Source organism: Melanostigma gelatinosum (genome assembly GCF_949748355.1).
Source record: "Melanostigma gelatinosum genome assembly, chromosome: 4".
NCBI classification, from domain to species: Eukaryota; Metazoa; Chordata; class Actinopteri; order Perciformes; family Zoarcidae; genus Melanostigma; species Melanostigma gelatinosum.
In genome coordinates, this window is record NC_136637.1 from 12,237,695 (window position 1) to 12,264,699 (window position 27,005).

The 27,005-nt window shown below is 43.9% G+C and overlaps 1 protein-coding gene across 2 annotated transcripts in view; it reads left to right on the forward strand.

Moving 5' to 3' along the window:
• nek7 (NIMA-related kinase 7) overlaps positions 1 to 16,595 on the forward strand; it is a 56,557-nt gene extending 39,962 nt beyond the window's left edge. For both annotated transcript variants that reach the window (XM_079267051.1, XM_079267052.1), the window contains 3 exons: positions 3,775 to 3,869; positions 11,401 to 11,514; positions 14,259 to 16,595. In XM_079267051.1, coding sequence (XP_079123177.1) covers positions 3,775 to 3,869; positions 11,401 to 11,514; positions 14,259 to 14,369 — 320 coding nt within the window. In that variant the 3' untranslated portion in view covers positions 14,370 to 16,595. The remainder of the gene's footprint in view (positions 1 to 3,774; positions 3,870 to 11,400; positions 11,515 to 14,258) is intronic.
• The last annotated feature ends 10,410 nt before the right edge of the window (positions 16,596 to 27,005 follow it).

Below are 27,005 nucleotides of genomic sequence, written 5' to 3' on the forward strand. Positions count from 1 at the left end.
GCATTTGATCTAGAGCAGTCACATTGGTCCTGAGATCATGAAATGAACTCTCCTCGAATAAGCATGGGAAGTATGCAGATGAGATTTTGTGATGATACATTTTATATACACTTCATATCCTTTTAAGAATATTTTAACTTCATAAGGATGTGTTCAGCTGATGATCTAGTGCTGTAGAAGCAGAAGATGTCCCTATAGGTAGTCATGGCCTGTTGACACAAGGGAGTGCTTCATCCTTCCACCCTCCGTCTCTGGCTTTACCCTTGCCATTTCTTTAGTCTTTAGTCTTTGTCTTTGTCACATAGCCTTCTCTCCTGCTGCTGTTTCTCAGTCTTACTTGTCCTCACTTCTCCTTCCCTCTGACCCTCCCTCTGGTACTTTGACTTTTAGAGAGAACGAGAGACAGAAATGTAGAATGTGCCGGGTGTGAGAGAAGAGAATGTGACACAGAAAAAAAAGAGGGGGGAAAAAAAGGAAAGTAGAGAAAAAGAGTAAGAAGGCGGTGAAGAAAGAGAGCGGTTAATATGACAATGTGACAAAAAAATGGATGGGAAAAAGGAAAGCAAGAGTGAGAGAGAGGATAGAAAGAAAGAATGTGAGGAAGAGGTGTGTGTGTGTGCGTGCGTGCGTGTCTGTGTGTGTGTGTGCGTGCGTGCAAGTGCGTGCGTGGGTCTGTAATGAGCCCAGCCACCCAGCTGAACAGTGGAGCAGGCTGGTGGAGATGAGATGGAGGTCCAGGCATTCAGCCTGTCAGCTCGCAGGCTTTCAACTCAGCCGCTCAGCAGCCTGCAGACACACACACACACACACACAGTTTTTTTGTCTCTTACTCACTCTTGCACACACTGGGAGACACACAGACTCTTTGTCTCTTATACAGATGTATGTATTAACAGAGACGCATGTGCATATCCATATGCGCTTGAATTCACGCGCACACACACACACATGCAGAGTAAGATAATCATGCACATTCGCGCAGATTTGCAGCATTCAAACCGACAAACACTCAGTGACACATCCCCGACTCTGAGACACACGGCTGACAGAAATACACACAAGCCTGCAAAAGACACACTCTGCCTTTCTGGCTGAAGATGGTTACGTATAGGGTAATGGCAAGAGTTGGGTTAAGGAGAAAAAGAATAAAAGAACGGTAGTAACAGCAAAGCGGATGCAATCGTTAGAGGAATGAGAGACTAGCCAATTGGCAGTTATAAGTTGTATAATATACGGTACCTGCAATTAACACTTGTAATGAGAGAGGTGTTAACGATGAGTACCAGGGGAAAGGGAGGAAAAGGAAAGGAGGGCGAACAAGATGGAAGCAGAAAGACCGCAGGGAGGCTTATGTTGAAAATAATTATGACTATTTCAACATGTAGGCCTTTATAAAGTCTTGGTTATCTATAAAGGCAAGCAAGTCGTGAAACAGAGGGGTATGTGGAGAGCCAAATGGGGGGTGAGTGCTCAGCAGGACGTTTTAGGAAACATAATGGGAATATAAGGGAATACAGAGAATGCCTCCTGACGATGAGATTAAGTCCTTCTGGCTGCGCTGCTGCCTACAACTTAAAGGCTTATTTGTTAGAACACGTTCGAGCAACGGTTTGCAAACTCCCGCCTTGGGTCTGAAAGAGAAACTAAATCACAGTCTGAGATTGCAGCAGAACCCCGCTTGCTGTTTAAAATACAGTATCTGGTAATAGAGCACAGATTAGATGAGAGAAGGCTCGTGCCATGAATGGAAACTCCCTGGGAAATGCTTCAGTGTGTAAATGGTTGTGCAAAAGCTTTAGGTTTGAATTGTTTGTAAGGAAGTTGCAGCAAGCCTGAATCAATAAATGTATTTTAATGATCACCAAGAGCATTCAGCAGGGGGTTGGAAGCGTGGGCTTCTTTATACCGGATGGCATCTCGCCTCCTATACAACAACCATTACCCTGTTTCGCACAGAATACAGTGTTGTCACAGCCATTCACAATAATGGAAATCAATCCCAACATGACTTTCAATTTATTTGCATGAATAAGTAATGTGCCCTTGATTTAGCATGCTGAAGGAGTCCTGGCCCAGCGCTGCCGCCTTCTTTTACGCCACTATTGGCATAAGAGAGGCTGATTCTTTTTAATCAACGAATAATGAATCTTAGGGGAGCTTGTTCAGACCGCACCATGAGACCTCACAGCACACACAGACGCACAGCGGTCCAGCGGTTTGTACCAGGCTCAGAAACAAACACACCTCTGGTGACGTTTCACGTGATGTTGCCCTAGAATAATACAGAATTTCAGCTGGGGCAGTGCGGCCGGGGCATCGGTGCCACTGCGGCCGATCGGGATGGGATTTGCAGAAGGTCATCAAGGCCCGACGGGCCGCCCGTAAAATCCCTGCCCTGACCCTCACGCAGCAGAGCTATGAAAAGATCCCCCTAGTTTCTCCTTTTTCCGCCTGTGTTGTCAAATACTATTTCATTGTACCAATTACTCCACAAGCTAATTTGATAAGTACACCTTCAACTCTAGGGGAAGGAAACAAAATGAGCTGGTGTCACGTTGGCTTAGAGTGAACATCGGGCTCACTAAGTCTCAAACAGCTAAAAACAAAGTCAGAAATGGTATTTAAATAAAACGATGCCATGCTAGGTCATCAATCTCATAATGTAATCAGACTTGGTATTCAGTCATGTCGTTAAACAGTTGATACATGAGGAGCTTAATTAGTAATCTAAGCGTTACAAATCAGTTTTCAGGTTAATAAACGGTCTGGATCCCAAGGAGAATGCGAGACGATGCTGATGATTGTAAACATGTGACATGTGAAGCACAAGCTCCACGGTGCAGCCGACACGCATCGTCATGTGCAGCGGTGCCGCTGATGGAGGTTGGACATTCTTCGTATTTCAGCGAGGCTCCGCTCTCGTGTTTGCTCGAGAGGATGTGGAATGTGCGGAGTCTGAGAGCCGCTCAGCACTGGTTAGAGGGCTGGTAAAATTTCCATCCCATAACCATGTGTGATTAATATAAAAGCTGCGCTGGATTTGCTTGATCGACTTTTACATGGGGAATCACAGCAAAACAGAAAGCAAATGGAAAACAAAAAAAAGAAAATCTCTGAAGCATTATGGATGTGATGTTGAGCTGTGGTTCGTCTTTGTGTCCAGTTGGGTGAAGGTCTGATTCTCTGGAGCTCTGCCAGTCCCCACGGCAGTTTGGGATTCTTGAGTTTCCAAACCAGAACCAGAAACTTTTCCGACTCCACGCTGCTCCCTGGGCGCACTCTCTGACTACTGTTTCAGATCATTACCAAGCCCCAGTAATCAAAACTGATTTATGTATATTTTGCGTGTGCGAGTACGTCTGCTGTTCACGTGCATGCAACTTTGTGGTACAACTGTGCACGGTGACATCTAGCCTTATAAAATATGATCTTACGTCAGCTTACTTAGACTTCAGAGGCAATGCACTTGAAAGCCTCCCTCTAGTCGTCTTTTTTTAAACTCTTGCTATAATATGGTGAGTATTCCGACCTCTGGATGTGTCACGGTGTGAGACTCCACCTCCGTTCCTCACCTGCTTCTCTGTTCCGTGTGAGGTGTGGCAGTGACGTTGATGAACTGGGGGGGGGAAGCATGGGTTTGCATTGCAAAACGTTAACGCTCACTCTCTCTTTGTCCCGTTCTCCCTTTTCTACCTCTATCTATCTCTTTTCTGTCCATCTCTCTGGCTCCCTCCTCTCTCGCCCTCCCCCTCTCCCTCTTCCTCTGTGTTCCAGTGGGTACTCCTTACTACATGTCACCGGAGAGGATACATGAAAACGGATACAACTTCAAATCTGACATCTGGTCGCTAGGATGCCTGCTCTACGAGGTAAACTATGGGAATGTGTGCACACACTGTCACCCTGCAGTCGACTGTAGGAGTGACGTGAGAACACGTTGGCTCAGACACACACACACACAAACAAACAAACCATCCTCAATATAACGGAGTACTGTAAGAAAACACATACAAATACGCCTGCACTCTCCCACACGGTTGTACTGTATTGCATCGGCCTCCACTACAAGTCATCATGTGCAAAATAAAAAATACACACTTTATAGCAATAATGTATTTACAGGGTATGTTGCATTTCTTTACCGGGCATCCCTCCCGTTCCTTACTTCTTTCTCTTAAGACTCTTTGAGTTAAAGTTCCTGAGCCTGGGAACCTGCTAAACGTTGAGAAGCTGTCGAGTGAAGGGAACTGACATGGCCATGTGTTTTAGATGAGGCCGCGTAGTGACACTGACTAGTTTGATTAGTCGGGAGCCAAACACCACGGGGCTCTGCTGTGGACCACACTGAGTGGAAACAAGGCCGGGAGGAGCACGCAGCGGAGGGAACAAAGAGGAAAGAGTGAGGAGCAGAGCAATGATAGACATGCATGGTGACAGTCAATCTGATGTTTCACCTTGACACGCACACAATTTCAAAGACACACTGTTGGTCAAGGAAACGCCCACATTTCCCTGCCCTCCTCTCTCCCAACTCCCCTGAGTTGCTGATCACTTGGGCTGCGATTCAACGCACCAGTGACTACACCTTCTCTACAGCGCCTCGGGCACGGAGAGGTGGAGGACGTGCAGGGAAGAAGTTTGCGCTCAGCTTGCAGGTCATGGCTGCACAGAGACCACAGTCCTTCATGCTAATTAGTTCCCCACAATGCACTGCGGCAATGCAAGGGTTGTGGTTGGCTGAAAGCGGCGGACGCTGTGGGTCACATTCTGGTTGGGTACTTTTATTGTGTTTGCGTTTTACATGGAATGTCCTACTTTTGCTTTGAATTCAAAAGCAGATTGCTCTAGTTTATATAACGTCTGTTGCATAGTGTGTGCAGGTGTGAGGGTTGCGTAACCCCACCAGCCCAGCACGGTGTGCTTTCATTAAGCTCATTTTAACGTGGCTCATTTTGTTAACGGGGGAGTTTTTGTTTATTTAGGTTTAGTTCAAACTAATTGTGACATTAAAAAACATTTGGCTTGGTTTAGTTATATTTGAAGACCCATGGTGCAGCTTGATGTCTTACATGTGGTGATCATTTTGATATTGTGATGGTAGTGCATGTGCAGCCTGAGCATTGATTGTTTCACAGTTTCAGATGGGCCACAGTCTATTGATCTTTCATGACTTTTTCACCCTGAAGACAACTGTGAGGGGTCACAGTCTGGACTGAGCACAGAGAAGGCAAGATGGAGGCCAGGGATGAGGAGAGGGAAGGGGCGAGAGCAAAAGTGGGGGGGAAAGAAAAAAAAAAGTTGGAGACTTGTTGCTCCCTCGGGAGGTCAGGAGGCAGGCAATAAAGATGTAAGGGTGAAAAAGTTTAAGAATCTATATAGGAACGATATAGGAAGCCAGAGAAGGGGAAAAGGCAGAAGAAGCCTTAGGAGAGAAGGAAAAGAAAGAGGAGATAGAAGGTTAGAGAGAAAGAGAGCACAGGGGGAGAAATGGAAGGTGAAAAAACAAATGGCGTGAGCCGGGGTATAGATTGCTGGAGAGAATACAAAAAAAGAAAGGGGGGTGTTCATTCAGAGGCAAAGACGCGTAACTCCAGTCATCAGGTCAAGGTGAGCCATGCGGAGCCTGTGGAGATAAAGAATTTACAACCTTATTGTTACCAGAGCAGTGTTCACCACGCCACGCATTCTCTTTGAAGAGCAGACCCTTGCTTTCCACTCGTCTTGGTAAGAGGGCACCACAGTGCCTTCAGTATCAGGAAACTTAGAGCTCTCTCTCTCTCTCTCTCTCTCTCTCTCTCTCTCTCTCTCTCTCTCTCTCTCTCTCTCTCTCTCTCTCTCTCTCTCTCTCTCTCTCTCTCTCTCTCTCTCTCTCTCTCTCACTCTCACTCTCACTCAAACGCTCCCCCATTCCTCTCTGCTCTATTCTCCTGCTCTATACGTTCCCCTCCATATGGCTCCCTTTTCCTGATTTAACTTGCAGGCATAAGGAATTCACATAGAAATCCAGCCTGATCCCTTTGGTGCTCATTGATTTCTTTCTGAACATACAGTAGGGGCTGAGGATTTTGCTAGTGTTTGTGTGTATCCCAGGGAGTTTGGTTCCTTATGTGTGAAATGAAATCGCTCAATTTTGAGGGAGCCTGCATTTTTCATTCTTGTTCCTGGGAGTTGGGCTGGGGTCCGACGGGTCCGTCCAACAATACCGGCTCTTTGTTTCTGCGTCGTATCGTCATCTCCCATTCGGTTTGATCCTTTTTTGTGTTGTTGTCCCGCCTCATTACATCACCTGACCCTGCCCTGTGCCCCCTCACCCGAACCTGCTGCACCGTGGTAAACCGGGACGCTGCAGTCGCAGGGCTCGTCTCCCAGGGTGAGCAGGGAGGTAAAGGGGGAGCTCGCTCACATGCCAGTCGTTGAGATTGCGGTCTCCCAGCGCTCTCGGTCATAACCACCGCATATACGCACATTCGCCCCCCTCGCTCAGTGTTTTCTGTGTAAAAGAAATGCATTTTACACACAGACTGTAGGTCTCCGTAGCGTGTTTAGATGTTTTGTGGTTGCCGTGTTTCATATAAAGGTTAGCAGGGGACGAGAATATCTTGGAAAAGCTTTACTGGAATGTGTCTCCTTCCTGTAGGAGCTCAGCCATCCATACCTCTCACTGTGCCCCTGTCTCACGCCTCCTGCCTCATTCCTCTCCCTCCCGTCTTGTTTTGCTGTTGGTTTTATGAGGCACAAAATGCTGGGTTCTCGGCAGCTGGTGTTTGCATGTGATGAGTTGGCCCTGTGGCGAGCTCTCTTCATGCTTTTGAAAATGCGAGTGGGATTTTTGCAAGCAAAGACGGCTGTCTGTGGAAAGCCGTGGTGTCCTTTCATCTATTTCATACAGTCTGTGTAGTTTTGATGCGCTAATGTTCGTGTTCCTGCGTCGGTATCAAGCAGCGCCAAATCTACCAATGTATCTACGTCACCTGTGTCCAATGTGCCTTACTCCTCTTTGTATTTGTTCATCTTTTTACTGTCCATACCATCCTTCCTGCTCTCTGCCTTCAGCTTATTAACAGCATTGGGCAGTTGTGCCTGTATGAGCCCACTGCACGTCCACGTTTTGAAACTCTAGTCTATTTAATGGAGCACTTTGACATATTGGGAAATGCACTTATTCCCTTTTTTGCTGAGTGTTTGATGAGAAGACGGAGACTACACTCACTGTCCATTAATCTGTCCATTAATTATGAAGCTGAGAAGTAAAACCACACATTGTCGTTTTTACACTTCAGTTGTTGTAATGATTAAACAAAGATGTAATGTGTTAATGAGCTTTAGAGGGGCGTATAGGTGGGTCTTATTACCGGCGGACAGAACCCGGCTAGCTGTTTCCAGTTTTTGTGCTAAGCTAACCGGATGCAAGCTGTTGCTTCATATTTACCAGACGGATATGTTGTGTGGGGTTGACTTTCTCATTGAACTCTCAGCGAGGCAGCAGATGTCCAAAAATACTGAACTATTCCTGTAAATTCCACAGTTCAAGTAAAACACTTGGTTGAGCTGCAGTGAGATCGGGACATAAGAACACATCCAGTTTTCCTCAAAATTCAACCCACTGGAACAATCTGGCACTTTGAAGTCATTCCTCTTCTTGTTATCTTTCTTCCCTTTTTAGTTTGTGGAAGTAGCCGAGTGATGACTACACTGGGTGTAGGTATATTTTTAATGACTGTCCCTACACTGTGACGTATCGCCTTGATTAATATATCATCATAAAACCACATGAAGGACCAATGAGCACATAAAAAAGTCATGCTCTGCTCACTTGTACTGTGTGTGTGTGTGTGTGTGTGTGTGTGTGTGTGTGTGTGTGTAAGAGCGAGAGATAAAATTAACCTCTATTTGCATGTGTCTGTTAACATTTAGGTATTTTTGTTGCATGCGCCTATAATTGTATATATGTGTGTTTATAAATGAGAACTTGAGAGAAAGCCTTCGGTCCCAGGCTGTAAGGGCTCCAGGGATAGGGGGGGGGGGGGGAGCCTCTCGGAGCTTCTCTTAATTGGCATACAGGGAGGGAGGCTGGAGAGAGAGAGAGAGGGATCAGTGTTAATTACACTGGAAGGCCCCATCCAGACCTTTTACACGGACAGGGATGCTTACATGCCTGGGCTGGGGAGAGCTCAACCTGACCAGCTGATGAAGAGCCGAGGAACAAAGGAGGGAGGGGGTCTGTGTGTGTTCTGCCACCAGCAGCTCACACCCCTTAGACAGACAGCAGGCATGCGTGTGCATTGTATGTCTCTCGAATATCAATGAACCGTGCACACACACTCATACACACACAGTCTCATGCTCACCAGGGCCTCAGAGGTCAGAGAGTGAGTCAATCATCTAACCCATTGCGACGACAGTGTCTGAAAAAAGGAGTGTGTGTGTGTGTGTGTGTGTGCACGCTGAGAGCAGGGGGCCGGCAGCTGTCAGGGGCTAGGAGCAGCAGGCACTAATGAAGCAGATGAATAGTGCAAAAACTCCCAAATACAAACAGGACAGTTGACATTTTTCATCTGTCAAAAGCAGAAGATGCATGAAAATACGATGGGGTCTTGTTTAACCCTTTGCCTCCTGGTGTCTATCGCTGGCTGATTTCCTTCCTTTTTCTTTCTCACTTTCTGTTTTTCTCGCTTACTGAGACATTTGTTGTTTTGGGAAGCGCTATCTATCCCTTAAACACAAACCCACACTACCTGTTATACACCACTAAAAGTTGTAAATATATTTGTTACAAAGCAATTAAGAGTGTTTTTCCCCACATGGTCCTTTCCGAGTCATGGAAGGGAACTTTCACTGAAAGTAGTCAGCATTTTCTGTTTAAGCACGAGCACTGAACTCATCCATACCGTTCTGAAAGAGTCCGCTTGGCTCTGCCCTCTAGTTGTTGTTTTTTTGAGAGCTCTGTTTGTTTGTTGGAAAGTGATTATTTTCTAAAACGTTTCCTGACCTCACTGGACTGGTGACATATTTTTAAGCTGCCTTATTAGCTGGTGATTTTAATTGCTGCAGGTTTCGACAATATAAACTCATTGTTTTTGAAAAATAGTGGACTGATAATTTGAATGTGCATCGCTCACTGCAGAATCAAATGTGAAGTGTAAGGTTACAGATATGGGGCTTTGTTAGTACTAGAAGTGCATCATTGCTGACACACACAGGAATACACATTTCCTCACACATCTCATCACTGTCAACCGCCTGCTGTGCCAGTCTCCGTTGTAATTGTTGGCGCAGAGGGAGAGGGGTGTCCGATGGGAGATGGAGAGAGGGAGATCCCTTTTACTTCGTGTTCACATGTGCTTTTCTGAGGATATACTGTATTTATGCGAGTGTTTGATTAAGACTGCGGATGGATGTGTGATGGTAAATCCCGTCCAGAGGAGAGATGGCCCACTGAGATTCTGCTGCCGTCATCTTGACGTCCCACTGGAAGCTGTGACAGAGATCCTGTCAAAATCTGCCCAGTAGGGAATACGATCTCTTCCGTCTCTGCACCATCAATGTTTTACACATTTTTCAGTGAAGACTGAATGAAGAAGCCGCCTAAAAGTTCGCACTTTTTGGGCGGTGACGAAGGGTTTACATTTGTAGCCACATGCAACAAAGGCAGGCACGAATTCTTTATTTTTGAGCAGTAATAGTTCTCGTGACTTTATGGTCAAGCTGACGAAGAGGCCTGTTGACAAATGACATTTTTTATTGACTTCCTCGAGCAGTAGCTTTGAGTGGTTCAATGAGTCCTTGGTTGCTGTTAAAATGTTCACATGGCACACAGGGTAGCCTGTCCCTGTTGTAACAGACAGCTTCTGTTATTCTGCCTCTATTTCCTTTATGGTCCTATTTTCATAGCTGGCACAGTCACACTAACCTGCTGTATTCTGGATGGAACCGTTCCATTTGGATCCATATGTGGACACATTGTTCTTTTTTCACACTACCAATTAACAGACTGTCAAACACGTACTGTACATTCTCAGATAATCATGTAGGGGGGGGTAAAAATAATAATGTGTAAAAAAAAAAAAAAGCAAAGAAGAATCTGCGCACTATAATAAACTTATGTGTTTTTCTTCATTTTGTTCTTTTATAGCAATGCCTGCTTTTTATTTTAATTCATGAAGATACGTCTGCTATCAATTACCACATCCGATGTTTAAAAGCATTCATCGACATCATCTTTCAGTTTGAAATCCCCCAGAGTACTGAAGGGATACTGAAGCGCTAACCTATGAGCAACGACCGTCCACTAAAGGCTCTAGATCCTGTTTGACTTTGGTCCAGAAGACTCTTTATTCTTTTCTGAGTTTCTGCCCTAGAACAGGTGCAGGGCATGAAATGTAATAAATCGTTTTCCCACACGTACGCGTGGGCAAGAACTGATATCATGTTGGTGATACACTTACTGCAACCTCTTCCTATGTAATACTATGTAAATAAATGAAAAGCAAGTCAACAAGCTACAACATCTCCGAGCAGCTCATCATCATCAACACTGACAGCCATGTTTATTTATCATCAGTTAAGCTATTTGGCCCAACACATAAGCCTAACGCAGTGTTTATTTTTTCGATAGCACTGAATCAGAAAAACAATGTGTGCTTGTTATGCAAGGCTGCTGCTGGCTTTGCCTCGCGCATGCACATTTAAACAATGAGAAGTGAGTCAGTCACTAACCCTGGCAGAAATGGCGTGCTATATTTTCTATTCTTAGACGGGCTGAAGGGATTCTTCACCTATTTCCACTCAGCAAAAAAGTCTCCTTATCCTTTCCACTCTTCCTCCCCATTCCCATCTGCACCTGCTCTGCTTGCTTGCTTGCTTGCATTTGTTTTCCAGAGGATACAGTTTTCTCGCTGCTCCAGCAAACTGAGAAATTCTCTCCTCTCATATGCCTGCACCCCTCTCCTCACTTTCTGCTCTTCTTTTTCGCAAACTCTGTGTCTCTACGTCTCTATACCTCCCGAGTTTTCGAGGCAGTGCACCAGAAAGGGCTCAGGGAAAACACATAAGCTGAGCGAGCGCTCATGGATATTTCTGTTTTGGTTCACTTGAATTGTGGACCACTGCTCATTCCACAACAAAGAAACCCCCATAAATAAGTGTGTGCTGATTTGATATGTACACACAACTTCGGACATACAGTGTATCGACTCGTTGTCTTTATTTGTCTCTCACACCCAGCGTTTATCAATAAGTCGGATACCTCGATAGCACTGAACTGTGCAGGTTCTACTCGTAACATGCTCTACAGTGTCTTCTGTGTAGCACTTGTTGAAAGTTTGACGATCTGTTTTCAAGTTTTGACTTTGCTGTCTCACACCCCGTCTTTTTGTCTTTCCCTTATATCTTTCATTTCAGATGGCAGCCCTGCAGAGTCCGTTCTACGGGGACAAGATGAACCTTTACTCCCTTTGTAAGAAGATAGAACAGTGTGACTACCCCCCTCTTCCCTCAGACCACTACTCAGAGGAGGTACGTACTGTAAGAGTTGCCTTTTACTGCGACGGTAAGTAGATATGGAGCTGCTCAGTGTCTTAAAATGACTCCTGAGCTCCTTCTAAAAGAAACTTAAAAAGAAGTCTTCGCATATTTTAAGTGATCTATACTGTTTTAAGCAGCGGTGGACGGTTTTGCAGATTTTTACTGATTAAACGTATTTAAAAAAAAATGTAATATGTGAGTGAAATCCACGCAGCTGTCTGAGCTACAGTACAGTATGATATTGCTCCGTGATCAAAAGAGCGGCTATGATTCTACCCGTCTGAAAATGAAATGCACATATCAAAAGCATCTGGCCACGCTGCAAAGTGGGGTGAAACTAAATGGGCTGGAGTGTCATGTTTCCCAAACTAAATGTTAGATCATCTGCTGTAGTTCTGTGTACACATGCACACAAATGTAATGTAGTCGGGCTGCGGTTAAAGATCGCCTTATTGCTGATTGCCGGTGACGTGTGTGTGTGTGTGTGTGTGTGTGTGTGTGTGTGTGTGTGTGTGTGTGTGTGTGTGTGTGTGTGTGTGTGTGTGTGTGTGTGTGTGTGTGTGTGTGTGTGTGTGTGTGTGTGTGTGTGTGTGTGCGGCTTTGTGTTTGCATGCCCTTTTTGTGTGGGTGGCATTTTATTCTCCAACATTTCTGTCTTTTTCCTCTTAAAAACTTTATGTCAAGTGTACGCACATGCAAAAACTCAGGCACTGACTCAAAGGCACACACACACACACACTGCAGACATTACATCCATTAAGCAATGTCAATGTGCTTTATTATGGGCAGACTAAGCTTTGTGAGTTATAGCAAGTTGTATAGTCCATGAAAGAATGAAATATCAGAAAATAGTGACAAAATGCCGAGGATACGTTTTCAAATATATTTTTTTCTCTAATTAACAGTCCAGAACTGGAAGATATTCACTTTTCAATTATGTAAATCTGAGACAAACAGCACAACCTCACATTTGAGAGCCTGAAACCAGAAAACGTTTGACTTTTCTACTTTTACGATTAATTCACATTTAAACAATTCTTAAAATTGTTGCCAATTACCTTTCAAGTCAATTAATCAGTTATTTTGTCATTTCTAAATGACATATATACTACATTACAACTAACCTTTTGGAAACCTGCTGAGTTGTTTAATCCAGTACAGTGAACATCAAGTGTGCATTATTGTTCAGCAAAGTTACATTTTTGTTGTATTGGTTTTATTAACAGTGGGAAATGAATGGAAACAAGTGGCTGCCAGATGGAGACAAAAATACATACACAAATCTAAGACTGTGTAACATAACTGCATTAATTACATACCTGTATTTACATACACGTCATATAGTTATGGGGCTCAAACCTGGAAACACACTGGTATGGTCCTTTATCTCTATCTGGCCTTTTGCTCTACTATCAGAGGAACTGCATCACAAGTCCACCGTGGCTAAGTGTAAGTGGATGTCGTTATTCATGTGTCTCTGATGAGAGGCTTTGTTATTCTGTGGTATTTACTTCATTACGTCCATAAAGGCTAATTGCGTGGTGTCTCAAGCCTCTGTAGTGTCTGTGTGTGTGCTTTTGTATGTGCAAGAGCAATTGTGCAAGTGTATATTTTGCTGCAGGAGCTCTCTCTCCACACACGCACGCACACACACACACACACACACACACACACACACACACACACACCACGCTGAGCTCCTGTGTTGCCCCACATGTCACCCCCATCCAGGAGAAAGGGAGACAAAGCGAAAGAGAGAGGGAATGATAGAGCGAGAGACAGGGCGATGGAGAGATGGAGATGAGGGGGGTGCCTGCAGCGCCTGTCTGGATGTAAACAATGCTCCTGAAGGATCGGCAGCAAACTGTCAGCTGCTCATCTTTGTTGTGTCATTTAACCATCTCCGTCTATGCTCCCCCCCCCCATGCCTCCCTTCACCAGCTCCTACCCCCCCCCCCTTCCATCCCTCCACCTGACACTCCCCCCCTCCTACTCGCCATGCAAAGAAGCGCATGAATATTTTACATATCTGCATCCCCCCCCCCCCCCCCCCCATATCTCCATTCTGTGGGACTAATTCTCAGACTGTCTGAATTTGCATCTTTCTCGCTCTCACACACAAACACAGCGGCTGACGAGAACTCGTCCGAGCCACGCAACAGCGGCCAGGAAGTCGGCAGAGGGTTACCATAGCGACCTCGCGTAGATGTTTTTATTTATTTATTTATTTTCTTTTGCTTTCCTCTCCATCTTTTATGCTCTCCTCTTTTTTTTTTTTAATGATGGCGGTGGCTGTTCCGCCTGCGAGCCTGTCTATCTATCTGCTCCAATCAGCCGCTTCGCTCGGCTTCAAGTGTAAGTGCTGTCTCCGGATGGCAATGGAGTGGCAGGTGTGTGTGTGTGTGTGTGTATATGTGTGTGTGTGTGTGTGTGTGTGTGTGTGTGTGTGTGTGTGTGTGTGTGTGCGTGTGCGGGGGGTGGGGGCGCAAATAATAATGGATTGAGAAAAATAAGTGATTAGTGCGCTAACGCGGCCTCGCGTCGTTGTCTCAGCTCGATTACTTGTTGCCTCGTTATTGCTTAAGACTGCGTAAGAGCTGATCTAGAGGAGAGAGAGGTGCGTTCATCTCTGGAGCTGCTCTTTTGCACTTCGGTCTCACTGGCGTCTCACTGACTCTTTCGTTTCTCTCTCTCTTCCTCCCAACCAACGACCCTCCTCCTGTCCCTCTCACCAGCTGAGGAACGTGGTAGATATGTGCATCAACCCCGACCCGGAGAAGAGGCCGGACATCGCCTACGTGTACGACATTGCCAAACACATGCAGAACCAGACACAGGGCAGCTAAGCCCGGAGTTTCACACACAGCTCGCAGAACTCCTCCCCCACTTCTCTCTCTGCTTTTCATGCTCGACTCAGACACATCTGTCTGCTTTTATACAATTTAGCTCTTTGTGATAAGTAGTGTGTGTAACGGATTTATTTTCAAGGTGATGCAGTTTACAACATGACTGACATCCAAAACCTTCTCTGCCCTAGGATAAAGACTAGAGATTATCCTGTTTTATCAGATGGACCTCTGATTCCTTAGACTTCAACATTGTTACAGCACTGAACATCAGTGTTCTGTAACTCACTGATGTGATATTTGCGATGGCTTTAAAACGCATGTCCTCTGTATTTCCATGTAGTGAAGTTAAGCCGTTCTTCAGCAGCCGCTATGAGCAGACGCTATTTAAAGCAGACAAACTGGAGAATTGAATTCTTTGTTTTTTTTAAAGGGAAAGTTAGGCGTTACATGCTCCCTATCCTCAAAACAGTTAATCAAGGCAAAGATCAGGTACATATAAAAATTACCTTTTGAGAGTTTGGTAGGACTCATGAGATGTGTGGTCAGCAGCAAAAGATACAAAAAAAGACCATGAAAATTGAGGGCAATAGTTAAATTGGAGTGGAGAGATTTGAGTGACGTAAGGGTGTTTTTGATGGCTGAAGTGTTGCACTTTGTACCCTGGTAATGGAAGGCTGGCAGGGTGATCATGTCTAATGAATGTGTTAGGAAAGGAAGGATGATTTAGAGGGTAGACTAGAGATGTGCCGGGGGGAGAACATGGGCAAATGTCTCCACAACACTTTGAATGTAAGTCATTTTGACACCGATGTATTGTCTTTGAAAAATTCAGAATATCTCTTCTTTTTTTTTTTGACAGCCTAGAAGGAGCAGTAAGCTTTGAGAAAAGCAGTTTTACGGCTGCTGTTTACCTTAGTCACTGACACAAAAAGATTTCTTCCTTGGTTTAACTTCAGGTATTTTTCCTTTTTTTTTGTAAATCACAACGAAGACATGACAAAAAAGAAGAATCGAAAGTCAAAACGCAAAGTTCTCCATCACGGCCCAGTGGCTGCATTTGACCCCCCAGACAGTTGGTCTGTTCTTTGATCGTTAATGTCGTGTGAGTTTGCAGTGTCGTCGTCTTGTTAAGTAACAAACATGCTGAGAGAGCAGATCCTCGCCTTTGTGAAGCTGTCTGTGTCGTAGGTAAATCACAGCGTACCTGACCTTTGAGATGCCAAAGAGAAAGTCAAACATAGAAAGAGCAGTTTATATATGTTGAGGCGTGTTTCATGAAAATAATATGTTAAAGTGTTGTACTGAGAAAAGCAAGCACCAACGGTCCTTTTTGTTTTACTGTACATATTGTAGTGTAGACGTTCCGATAGATCCAATGCTGTCGGGTTTTAGGAACCCTTTATTCATTTGATGGAACAGCTTTTTTCTTCTTTTTTACAGTGAGTCGGTTTACACCAGTGGGTCACGAATACACAACACTCACGACCACTGGTTTACAACATAACAACGACACCACATGAAAGGTGTAGTCGGTAATTAATGATCAATGACGCTTTAATTTAGCGTCTTACCAAAAGTCTTTAAACGTCATCAAATAGCCTGTTAACCGCTCATTGGAATTATTGTACATGTATGCCCCATGTTTCTTTTTCTACTTAACATTCAATTCTACTTACATGTGTTATATTCAAAATCAAAGCTTATAAGTGCAAGAAAATGTAAGTTATTTTGTTTTGGTCAGCATAACATTTTGACGTGTGTTGATAGTTATTTGTCGTGAGACTTGCAAATACAATGTTAACTTTCTTTCCCCCACGCCAACGCACCATCATCAGTTATGAAAATGCCCCAGAAAAGAATATTCATTGAACGTCGCCGAGTTAGTTATTAACATGCAATATGCAGTGCATAGTCGAGTTTTCATTACATTTTTAAAATCCTCACTAGCAGGTTTATAGCACACAGTGCAGAGTCACTTTTAAGGATTGTGGCCATTTGTTGGTGGGGAGCGTTGTTGTCTTTGTGTAACATGTGACCGTGCTCTCCTTGATCTCTGCCGTTTACCTCGGCTCAGTTTACTCGTCCACAGGCCCTCTGGGTATTCCACAAATTAGAACATTGCAAATAATATTGATTGTTTTTGTTGTTTTCTGAACATCATGTCAAATTAAAGACCCTCATCACAAACTCCTTGTATACTGACTAAATGCAATAAAGCTTTCAAACTTCTGTCGCCTCTTACAGTGAGTGCTCTCACCGGGTTACAATGAGTTTCACATCTCAACACTTGATCTCCAAGAAATGCAGCAGTAAAAAAAAAAAGTACACTCCGGTAACGTTTATGCCAAACGTTACCACGGCGGCCAGTATGAATAAGTTGCAGCGCCGTGGCAGCTTCACACCTGCAGTTCTGAAGCAGTTGGGCTATTTGTAAGGAAGGACTAAACCTTCGAAGGCCAGAATGAGCCTTCGAAGCAATTTTCTATTGGTGTACAAGTTCATGTGAAATGTATTTTCCAGTGATAGAATGCCACCTGAACATGGATACCTATAAATATGATGTCGTGTTATCGTTCCTGACTAGTTGGAACTTGAGGATGGCCTTAATGCACGATTTACCCACTCGCAGCACAATGGCTTCTTATGCGATACTAGCGGCTACATGGAATAAACTAGGTGTCCTCCAGGTCTGGATTGAAGGAAGCTGCATTTGTCATCTACATGAACATGCAAAAAAGTGATTATTTCTTTCGACAAAAAAAAGAAAAGATTAAATGTGATTCTTTTACTGTTTAATACAAAGCACGTCTGATACTATTTTCAATTTATTTTTAAATTATGATGTATTATAAAAGGTCATACAAATATGAAAGGTAAAACTGTAAAAACATGAGAACAGCAGCTGATTAAAGACGGAACAGTACCGAACATGAATTACCTGCAGGTGACGCAAGAATCAACATTTCTATCCGTCTGTGGACAAAATATGGACAATATGACACGAGCTCAACAGAACAATAAAGCACAGATTACGATGATATAAAGCCGTGCTATACAAGCGTGACTTTAAATAAACTGCCAGTTTAAGATTCTACTGTTTGACAAGCTGTTCATAGCTTTGATGTCATTGCTCTAAATGCGTGCTGCGCTTTTGACTTCAGCATAGTTTCAGAAAAGGCTTTTGTAAGGTGACCAAAAGACACCTTTCATTTTATCAGTCGTGCATTGTTTTTCAACTGTGTCGTGGTATAATCTCATCACGATTCAAATTTCAATCAGAAAAACATGTTTGTGCGCATTAAAACATGAGAAGAAATATAACCATTTAACAAAACACTTTGGACACTGTCAAGCAAGACATTAGGAGTCTATCTTCTCTTTCCTTTAACAGACCAAATGTAAACGGATTAACAAGCGATCTACATACGAAAGAAAGTAATAAGTGTAGAATGATGATTCTGTTGGCAGTTCCATTGGGCCTTTCCTCATCAGCGTATGTCTTCAGATCGAGGGGCATTAACATAAACTAGCAACAAAACAGGAAATTGTGCAATTATTGTTGGGTACTCATCAAATGACGGCACACTTTACAGGCACATTTGATATACTTGCTCAAAGACTTAAAAAGCAAGAAACCAAAAGGGATCCGTCTACTCACTGGCTGTTCGTTCAAGCATCTCATCTTCATTCACAACACTGTGGAGAAATTGATTGTAATAACCGAAGAATATCAAAGTCATTATGTGTCGCTGTATTGGTTGTCCTGGTTGACAGTAGTGATATAAAGACAAAACGTGCAAAGAAAGATAATCCAATTTACTTTAAAAACTAATCATAAACGCAAAGTAAAAAAAAATCAGAAAATGTATTATTATTGAGTTATTATTCTCTTGTATGTCTCTAAATGATGCGCGATGACGGCTTCTAAACTGTTTGTCTCACACAGCTGTTATGTTCAGGAAGTTGTGTGAAGGATCTGGAGGTCTGACTTTACATGCGTCGTATTTTTTAAACAGAGCTGTGCTGAAATGTAAACTGTAGACGTTAAAGCAGGAATCAAATACATTAAGAGATGGTATATGGAGATGGTATATGAGTGGCAGACACACAAGTACATCACATAAAAAAGATGGATTCCACTTCAAAGTTGTAGTTTGTTTAAAATGTATTACTTAATGACAGGATTTACAGTGAATGCAAATGTTTTTTTGTACTATTAGGCAAACAGACATTTAATAACATTGAGTTAAGTTGTTTTTTATGTTTCAAATCTATTTATTTAGTATAGCCCAAAATCACGAATTTGCCTCAAAAAGGCTTTACTTTCCCGGGACCCTGCACTGTGACCAGTACAGCTGTAGTCTGTGAAGGGCTCCAGCTCAGACAGTCTCTTGATGTTATTGAGTTCACCGGCTTCTGTGGAGACACAAGGATGACAGCTTTTCTTCAACTGCTGCTATTTGTATCTTGGTGCCAATGAGCGCTTGGACTCAAATGTGAACACATTCACACCAAATGAATAAATATTCTATTTACAGAGTGCACAAAGCAATACCTCGACTCTCTCTTACCCCAAAAGACAATTTAGACCTGTCTCTTGCCTCCACGCACCACCACAATCTCCACTTTACCTACAACGAGGAGCTTATCTGTCACCACCTCAACTCCACGCACCGTGACAACAGCTACTGTCACGCCTTCAGACACCTCAACTACTGCCCACAAACCTCCACTCACCTTACCAGCCACCACCTCATACTCCCCAAGTCCAACGCTCAATTCAACCCACGCGACCGGTAATGTATTCCCCCTCAGTGTTATTGGGAAAATGTGTGTTGCGTTCAGCATGATGTTGCTGTCGTTGCTGTCTCCCTACAATGTTGAGGTAACGGCTCGAAGAAGTACCTTTATCAATTAAGTCCATAATAAAAACGAATTCATCTTTGGTGGCCGTTACTTAAATCATAATTTTTGTTTCAAAATGTTTTAATGTGGTCAGTTGAGCTGTCTGTATTTCTCCTAGGGGAGACCAGACCACCGAGACCACCGAGGGTTGAGACATGAGACATGAAACATAAAACACAAGCAAAGAGCAAATGCTCTCTCTCTCTCTCTCTCTCTCTCTCTCTCTCTCTTTCCCCCTCCCTCCCTCCCTCTCTCTCTCTCTCTCGCTGACTCTTTTCTCGCCTTTTTTTCTCCCATTCTAAAGAAAGAAAACATTCTGCCATTTGCTCCTGGAGTGAATGTCTGTATGTTCATTAATTTCTGCTGTGTTGTTAGTGTGTTTGAGGTCATTAGCTGAGTGTTTATGGTCTCCTTCCTTCTTGCCTCCCTTGAGTGCCCCCCTTCCCTCCACATCCTCACCCTATTCTGTAGGTTCCCTCCACTCCACCCACCCACGCTAACCCATCCCTCTGGGTCTTCCAAATCCCCCTTGGCCAGGGAGCAGTGGGGGAGTGCACTAGCTCTTTCCCTGTAATGAACTCCACAGGGACTGCTGTTCAGTTTCATCACAGCAAAAATTGCTCCCATGGAGCTCTGAACACAGTCAAAACAAACAGAAGTAAATATCTGGAATTAATACACAAGTTGTTTGGCGCTTCCCAGCGTCGATAGCTCCCCCCTCATGGACTGCTTTTCTTTTATAGTATAGAGAAATATTGATACATTACTCAAAACTGGCTTTGCATTGTGGGAGTTAATAACACATTTCTGGAAAAGGTTCGGGAGCATGCAGTTTAATCCTGCTGTTTGCCAAATGTCCCAAATCCATGCATCCCTAAGTCCATCTTGTGGTGAAACGTCTTCACTGCAATTTGCTTTTACTTGTGAGTCCTTTTAATATATATGTATGTAAAAATATACTCTGTGGCAGACAGGAGCTTTGAATATGTATATTTAAAACTGTTGTCCAATAGTGTTCAAGCTTAAATCTATTTAATAGCCCTAGAAATGATCTTAATACATCTGAATATATCCTATCCAATGGATACTTTTATCTGCTATTACATACTATATATTACAAAGAAGAATATTCCAGGGTCCACAACTTTTGCTTTTTCAGATTTATCCAACCTTTTGTTGACATAATTAAACATGTCAATTAAAACAAAATGGGACTAGCTCATGGGAAAGTGCATCCTCAAGGCTTTGTACAGATCATTTCGTTGACCAACTAATATTCTTCAAAGTGCAGCGGAAAGAGTGAATTCGAGGGCGCTTGCACTTTAACTTCTTAAAAACAAGAGTACAAAAACAGAGAAGAAGGCCTGCGTGCATTCCCTCAATAGCATCATGCATGCTGTGTTTATGTGTATGTTAAGGAGAGAGCGTGGAAGAAATAGCAGAATAATCTCTCGGCTCATCATTTGTCCCAGGTGATCTCTGAGTGTTCTGAGGCAGAAAGATGGGGCCGTTCCAGAGGACATTGACTTAGATTTTGTTTTTTTTCTTTTTCGTTTGTTTGTTTTGTTTTTGGAACATCAATATTTTTTGGCACATTTGAAATAGCTCGTGGCGCAGGCTTGGCAATGGCAGCCCGAGCTTCAAACATATTAGTTTGCTGGGAGAGAGGAATCACCAGGGACAGTCTCCAAACACAAGCGGGAACAGCAGCACAGTCCTGTTCATCATTTGAAAGCTGCTATTGTTTGAACTTGAGTAACTCTAAACAGGTTAAACTCATATTTCGAATGAAACGGTTGTCTTGCAGGCCTGCTCGGTGTTCAGGTTGGAATATTTGTCAGCAGCATGCTCTCCGGGGAAGATGTTGTGAGGTTCAGGTAAAGAAAGCCGGTCCCTGCAGTCATTTATCAGTTGGAAGCTACACCCAGCAGGCCGCAACTGGCGTCACTCATCAACACTGTTCCTGACACACTAACATATGTGGAAGCAGGCGCACACACACACACACACACGCACACACAGTAAACACCACACATAATAAGCATGTGTACGCTGGTGTAATCAGGGACTCTTGCTCTGCATGTCCTTAATCTGCAACCACCAGGCCAGCACAGAGGGGGCACAGTAAAGTACAAGCAGCCTGCAGTGAGCTGAGCCAAAATAAAAAGCCAAGTGGCTCACTAAAGTCGTCGGGGGCTCTTAAAAGGCACGCACTGCTTCTCCCTCGTCCGTCCAGCAGCCCTACGGGAGGTTTATAAAACGCCGCCCTGCAAAACCAAACTCTGACGCATCGGCCCAGCCTTCCGGAACAGGCCTTTTCACAAACTGTAAACTGTTGGAAACAAATGTCGTCTTACATGTGTTCAAAAGAAACCTGATCCTCATAGACACTTTACAGGTGGTGTGTCACATGTAGACAGCCCTCCCTAACACACACACACACACACACACACCATTGCTGTTTTTTGCTTCCTATGTGAGACTTTAGTCACCCCATCTTCTCCCCTCTGTGTTGACCAGACTGCTGCCTGTAAACAGAGGATACTGTCAGGCTGGTGTTGGTGTGTTTGCACAGTGTGTGTGTGTGTGTGTGTGTGTGTGTGTGTGTGTGTCTGTCAGTGTATTTGAACATATTGACAGTGGCAATACAATGGTCCAAAACACTGCCTGTGCATTAATGTCACATCCAATACAATTGCTTACTCTAATGATAATGTATGTAAACATACATGCATGCAGCAACATAAAGATAAAAGACGTTTAATACGGCTTAATATCACTACATTTTAATTTGTTTCCCTACTGCATTGATAACAGCAATCGACTCGCAGTAACATCAACCAAATCCAATAAAACCCAATTAATTTAGGCATTAACACTGGTGCCCAAGGAGTGCAAATCAAATATTTAAATCCAGCTGAATTAAATCCAGCTTTTATTTTTAGGTGAACGCTGATTCAGTCAAACTTTATCATCTTGTGTTCTTGGACAAAATTCTCTTGAGATTTTTTATTTTTTTTGGGTGATGAACATCTAGAGGGTTTTATGTCCTCTTAAGTCTCCTATATTTCAACCGTATGCCAGACTTCCGAAAGGATTTCCCTCACTGTCACAGGCACATGGGCTCGGCTCTAGTAAAATAAGCGCTCTGGCCATAAACTTGCCAATGAGCTGTCCCCAAATAACCACATCTGTCAGCTCAACTTAAACAGGCCCTTAAGAGCCACCTTTAAAGATGAAGGGACCACGCCGGCTGCACAGATGCATCGAGACAATTCTTATCTCTGGCATGGAATGAAGAAAAATAGACATCACGAGAACATTCGCGTGCTGCTCAAGATTGGGACACTGATTCTAGATAGAAGTTACTTCTTTAACGAAAAATAATTGTTCATAAAAAAATAATTTAAGGTGCTTTCTAAACTATACAACAATATATGCAACATTATGTACTCCTGCAATTTCTCTATCCTGGTATTAGAAATGACTTTTATTACCAACCAAGTTAAATTGAAACCATATCACACACTTGCACACACCCCGAGCTCTTGAGCAGTTCTGCGTTTCACCTCATAACAGTAAAGCCCGGGACTATGAACTGATTGCTGGTCTCAAATTTCGGCATGCAGTTGGTGTCTCAGGAGTGATTTAAACGCAGCTGGCGTGAGATAAGCTGAGACCCTGTACGCAGGGGAGGAGAGGTTTGAAGAGAGAGGGTGTTGTTGTACCTGGCCATGCTGTGTTGCTTTGTTCCCACGGTCCTCTCTGTGCTGCACACTTAACCCCTCCACCTCCTGTACCCGATCCCCGAGCCTCCTGAGCACACTGACTGTACCGCCTCTGAAATTATGGAAACAAAAAGTCATCCTGAAACTAAGGTTTCAAGGTTGCTGACAAGCGCGGAGAGGGTGGATGAAAGAGAACACGGAGAGTGGGGGTTGCTGTCAGCATATCCTAGATAAGTTTCTTGTGTCAACTTTAAGAAGAAGCTCAACAATGAGACTCAAGACGAGACTTTGTCTGATAAAATAACCGTAGTTGGTGTATTACTAGCTGCACCTGAAAGAGAGGCGAGGAGGAGCCAGACACACTTTTTCATGGTTCAAATAAAACAAAAAAAAGAGGATAAAATAAAAACTTTGATCATGGTGAAATGCCGTCAGTTCTGGATATAATCAATAGCTAAAGAAGAATCCAGTTCAGGCTTGTCTCTCATATTTCAATCCCTGCTCTTCTGTGATCAATAACAGTGAGCTGAAATCAAAGTGGGCCCTCTTTACTATTGTCTATTCAACGTTAGCAGACAAAGACTGAGGAGCCTTTGATCGCCCTGTCTGCAGGGCCCACAGCTAAACACAGACCCCATCCTCCCACACCCACCCACCACCTCCAGGTGAGCAGTGTGTGTGTGTGCGTGCGTGTGTGCGTGTGTGTGTGTGTGCGTGCGCGCGCGCGCGCTAACCAACATGGTTTTCGCACACAGACAAAAGCAAAAGCACTTCTTATAGGACGGGTCCTCTTCTATTTTGTTGTGTTCTCTCTTGTCCTCTTCTGTTTGTCCTCTATCGGTCTCCTACCCTCCTGTCCACTTTGGTCTTGTTGTTTTGGTTTTGTTGCCATCCTGCCCCGTCTTCTCTGTTGTTATCTTCTGTCTGTCCTGTTCTCTTTTTTTTGTCCTTTTCTGTATTCCTCTTACACTGATGGACAATTTTCAGGATTAATTGATTGAGAATTATTCATCTCCAGTGATAATAATCATGCAGCGCTCCTCCTTTTCTCCTGTTCTGTCTCCTTGCTTGGGTTGTGTCCCATTGTTTTTTGTTCTCTTACGTCCTCTAAGACTGGACGTTTATCTTGTTCGATACGGTCCTCTTCCGATTGGTTGCCTGTCCTTTTGTCCTCTCCTGTCCTGTTCTCTTGTGTGTCCTTGTCTTTCCTGTTCCCTCCTCTGCTTTGTCTCCATGTTCTTTTCATTCCCCCGTCTGTTCTGCTCTCTCTGGTCCCTTCCTCTTCTGATATGACTCTTTCTGTCTTGTCCTCCATCTTTTTCTGTCTTGTCCCCATCTCTTCTCTGCCACTCTCCTGTGTTCTGTGTTCTCTGACAGCTCAGAGGAGACACCGAAACAGCAGGACCCTTCGACTAAACGACAGACAGCCCTGCTGGAGCCTCCTGTGTCAGAGGAGGGGAGCAGAGGATCTCCTTAGGTTGGACACAAACACAATCGTATGATGACAGCCCACATGAGCACACCCCAAATGAGATTATTGTATCAAGGTGCACCAGTGCACACAGGTGCAGATTAAAAGGGATGCCTTCTCCATCTCGCCGCAGGAGTGCATTACAGAGTAGAGGCATGCTGTACACGTTGACACTCTGAGTGATTACAAGCGCAATTTGTTCATCTCGAGGTGAGGTGCAGTGGAATTTAGGAGTTCCAGGCTGGTCTCATTCACTGTTTGTACTTGTACTTTTGTAAAGTAATGCACTAAGATGTGTATAAAACCCACGTCATCGTGAACCAGGACGTGCAGACACAAAGACCGACAGAGTCCACTTGTGGAGGCGGTTGGGTGGGTGGATGTCTCGCCCCCTGGAGACCCTTGTTTGTGTCCCATGCGAAACCAAAAGTCAACAATGACCTTTTTTAAACTTATTTTTGTTACACAAGATACGTATTTCACTAATGTCACGTATGTAAGTTATGTAACAAACATACTTATTTCAACCCAATTGACTGTTTTCTGAGGATACGTTGGAAGTCCATATATATATATATATGTGTGTGTTTTTGTCAGTGGGGGAAGATGTACACATCTTATAAGTTGTAAAAGTCCCTCATTTTAAATCCTAATTAAGTAAAAGCACAAAAGCTATTATTAGTTAAACACAGGCCTAATATATGCTTTCGATGTAAAATCTTACTCTGAAATGTTACTGGTAACTAAAACTAAAATAAATGTAGCGGTCTGAAATGTAGTGGAGATGAATAGAGGTATAAAGCAACATGGAAATACTCAAGTAAAGTATAAATATCTTAAAATTGGGCTTAAATTGGGAACTATAGTAAATGTCCATAGTCCCTTTCCACCACTGCTTATTGTCTCGGTTACTGTGCTGTTTCACCGCAAACCACGTGACATGAGATTACCTGAAACTCTTAATTAACACCCTTTTCTTCGCTCCGTCACAATTACCAGAAGAGGTAACTTTCACCACTCTGGCTGCTTGTTTGCTGCTTGTTCTCGAACCTGCTCCCCTGCCACGTTCCTGTGTGTTCCTATGTCTTCTGTGCTTCATAGATGTGCTGTCGCTGAGGACCGGAGAGCACCAATGGACAGGAAGCCAAATTATAATTGTGTAGGTTTTCTCTCACAACCTGGTTTAGAGAAGGTGGAATCGAATGACGTATCAAAGAAATCAACAGAAACGTTTCGAAAGTCACGTCCACAAAGCAAGACGGGACTGTTTTGATACATTATTTATGAAGCCAGGTCTAATGAACACTGAGATGTTATTCAGATGCCTCAAAATTAATAGACGTCGTGAACTTTATAACATTCCTTTGTTGCGCTGTTGTGTTCGTCAGAGTAGATGTTCGGCCAGAATAAGAATCATATGCATTTATGCAAGTGAACAAACATGAAGCTGAAAGTGTGTTTTGTGAATTAGTTTAAAGGCCAAAATTAGCATATAGCGACAGACGGGCCCGAGTCCCGACTTCCATTTAAAATCCCCTTTCAGCCGGTATAGCTCTTCCTGTATTGCGGTAGCGGAGGGGCCTTGGTGAGCAAAAAATGGGAAATAAGAAAAGTTAAGAACTCAGAGGCAGAGCAAGTTTTTCTCTCTCTCTATACGCCTAACCTTTAAGCCGAGTGCCCCCCCGTGACTCCTGGATTCCTGATTAGTTTACAGTATACTCCCAAATCAGCATAATAAAGCGTGTGATGAGGCTGATGAGATCTAACAGTCTGCTCTTGTTTACCCCGCCGCAGCACCAGCTCCTTCTCTGCATGTGTGTGTGTCTGACCCCGAGGCACCGAGTCACTTGATGCGTCTTGCATCTCTCTCTAACAAACATTCACACGCACACACACACACACACACCCCCACACAACCCCCCCCCCCCCCCCCCCCCACACTGGTAGAAATCCTAGTTGTGCTGCCGGATCTCAGCAGAGGCCGGGAATCCACATCCCCTTTAGGCTAGTCCTGGGGTGCATCTACTCCACGCACGCACACACACAAAAATGCACACACAGAAACAAACACATGCCTATAAATACATGCAAGTGCACACACACACACACACACAGACACACGCTCTATCTTAATGAGAGAAGGAGATGGCGCTGTGAAGGCGACAGCAGAATGAAACCTACTCACCAAGGACTGACCTGTGGTTCAGGGGCGGCAGCAGCTCGGCGGGGAGCTCTTCTCCCAGTGCTGATCAGAGGGCTGCACTGCCGAGGCTGCTCACGCTGACGGCGCTGGAAAAACCAACTGATTAAACGCCACTGTCGCCTCAGCTCAGCTGCTATATGGAAAGAAAGCTTCCTCTCTTTTATATCTTTTTTTCACTCTGTTTGTTTGTCAGTCTCCTTTGTTTTCTTTGTCCTCTGCCGAGACAGCGGTGCTGGTGGATCGGAGCTGTGAGCGTGAGGGATTTGTGCGTAATTAGCTGAAACGCTCACCCAAGCAAGCACAAAAGTTAAATTTTAAACTTTTTG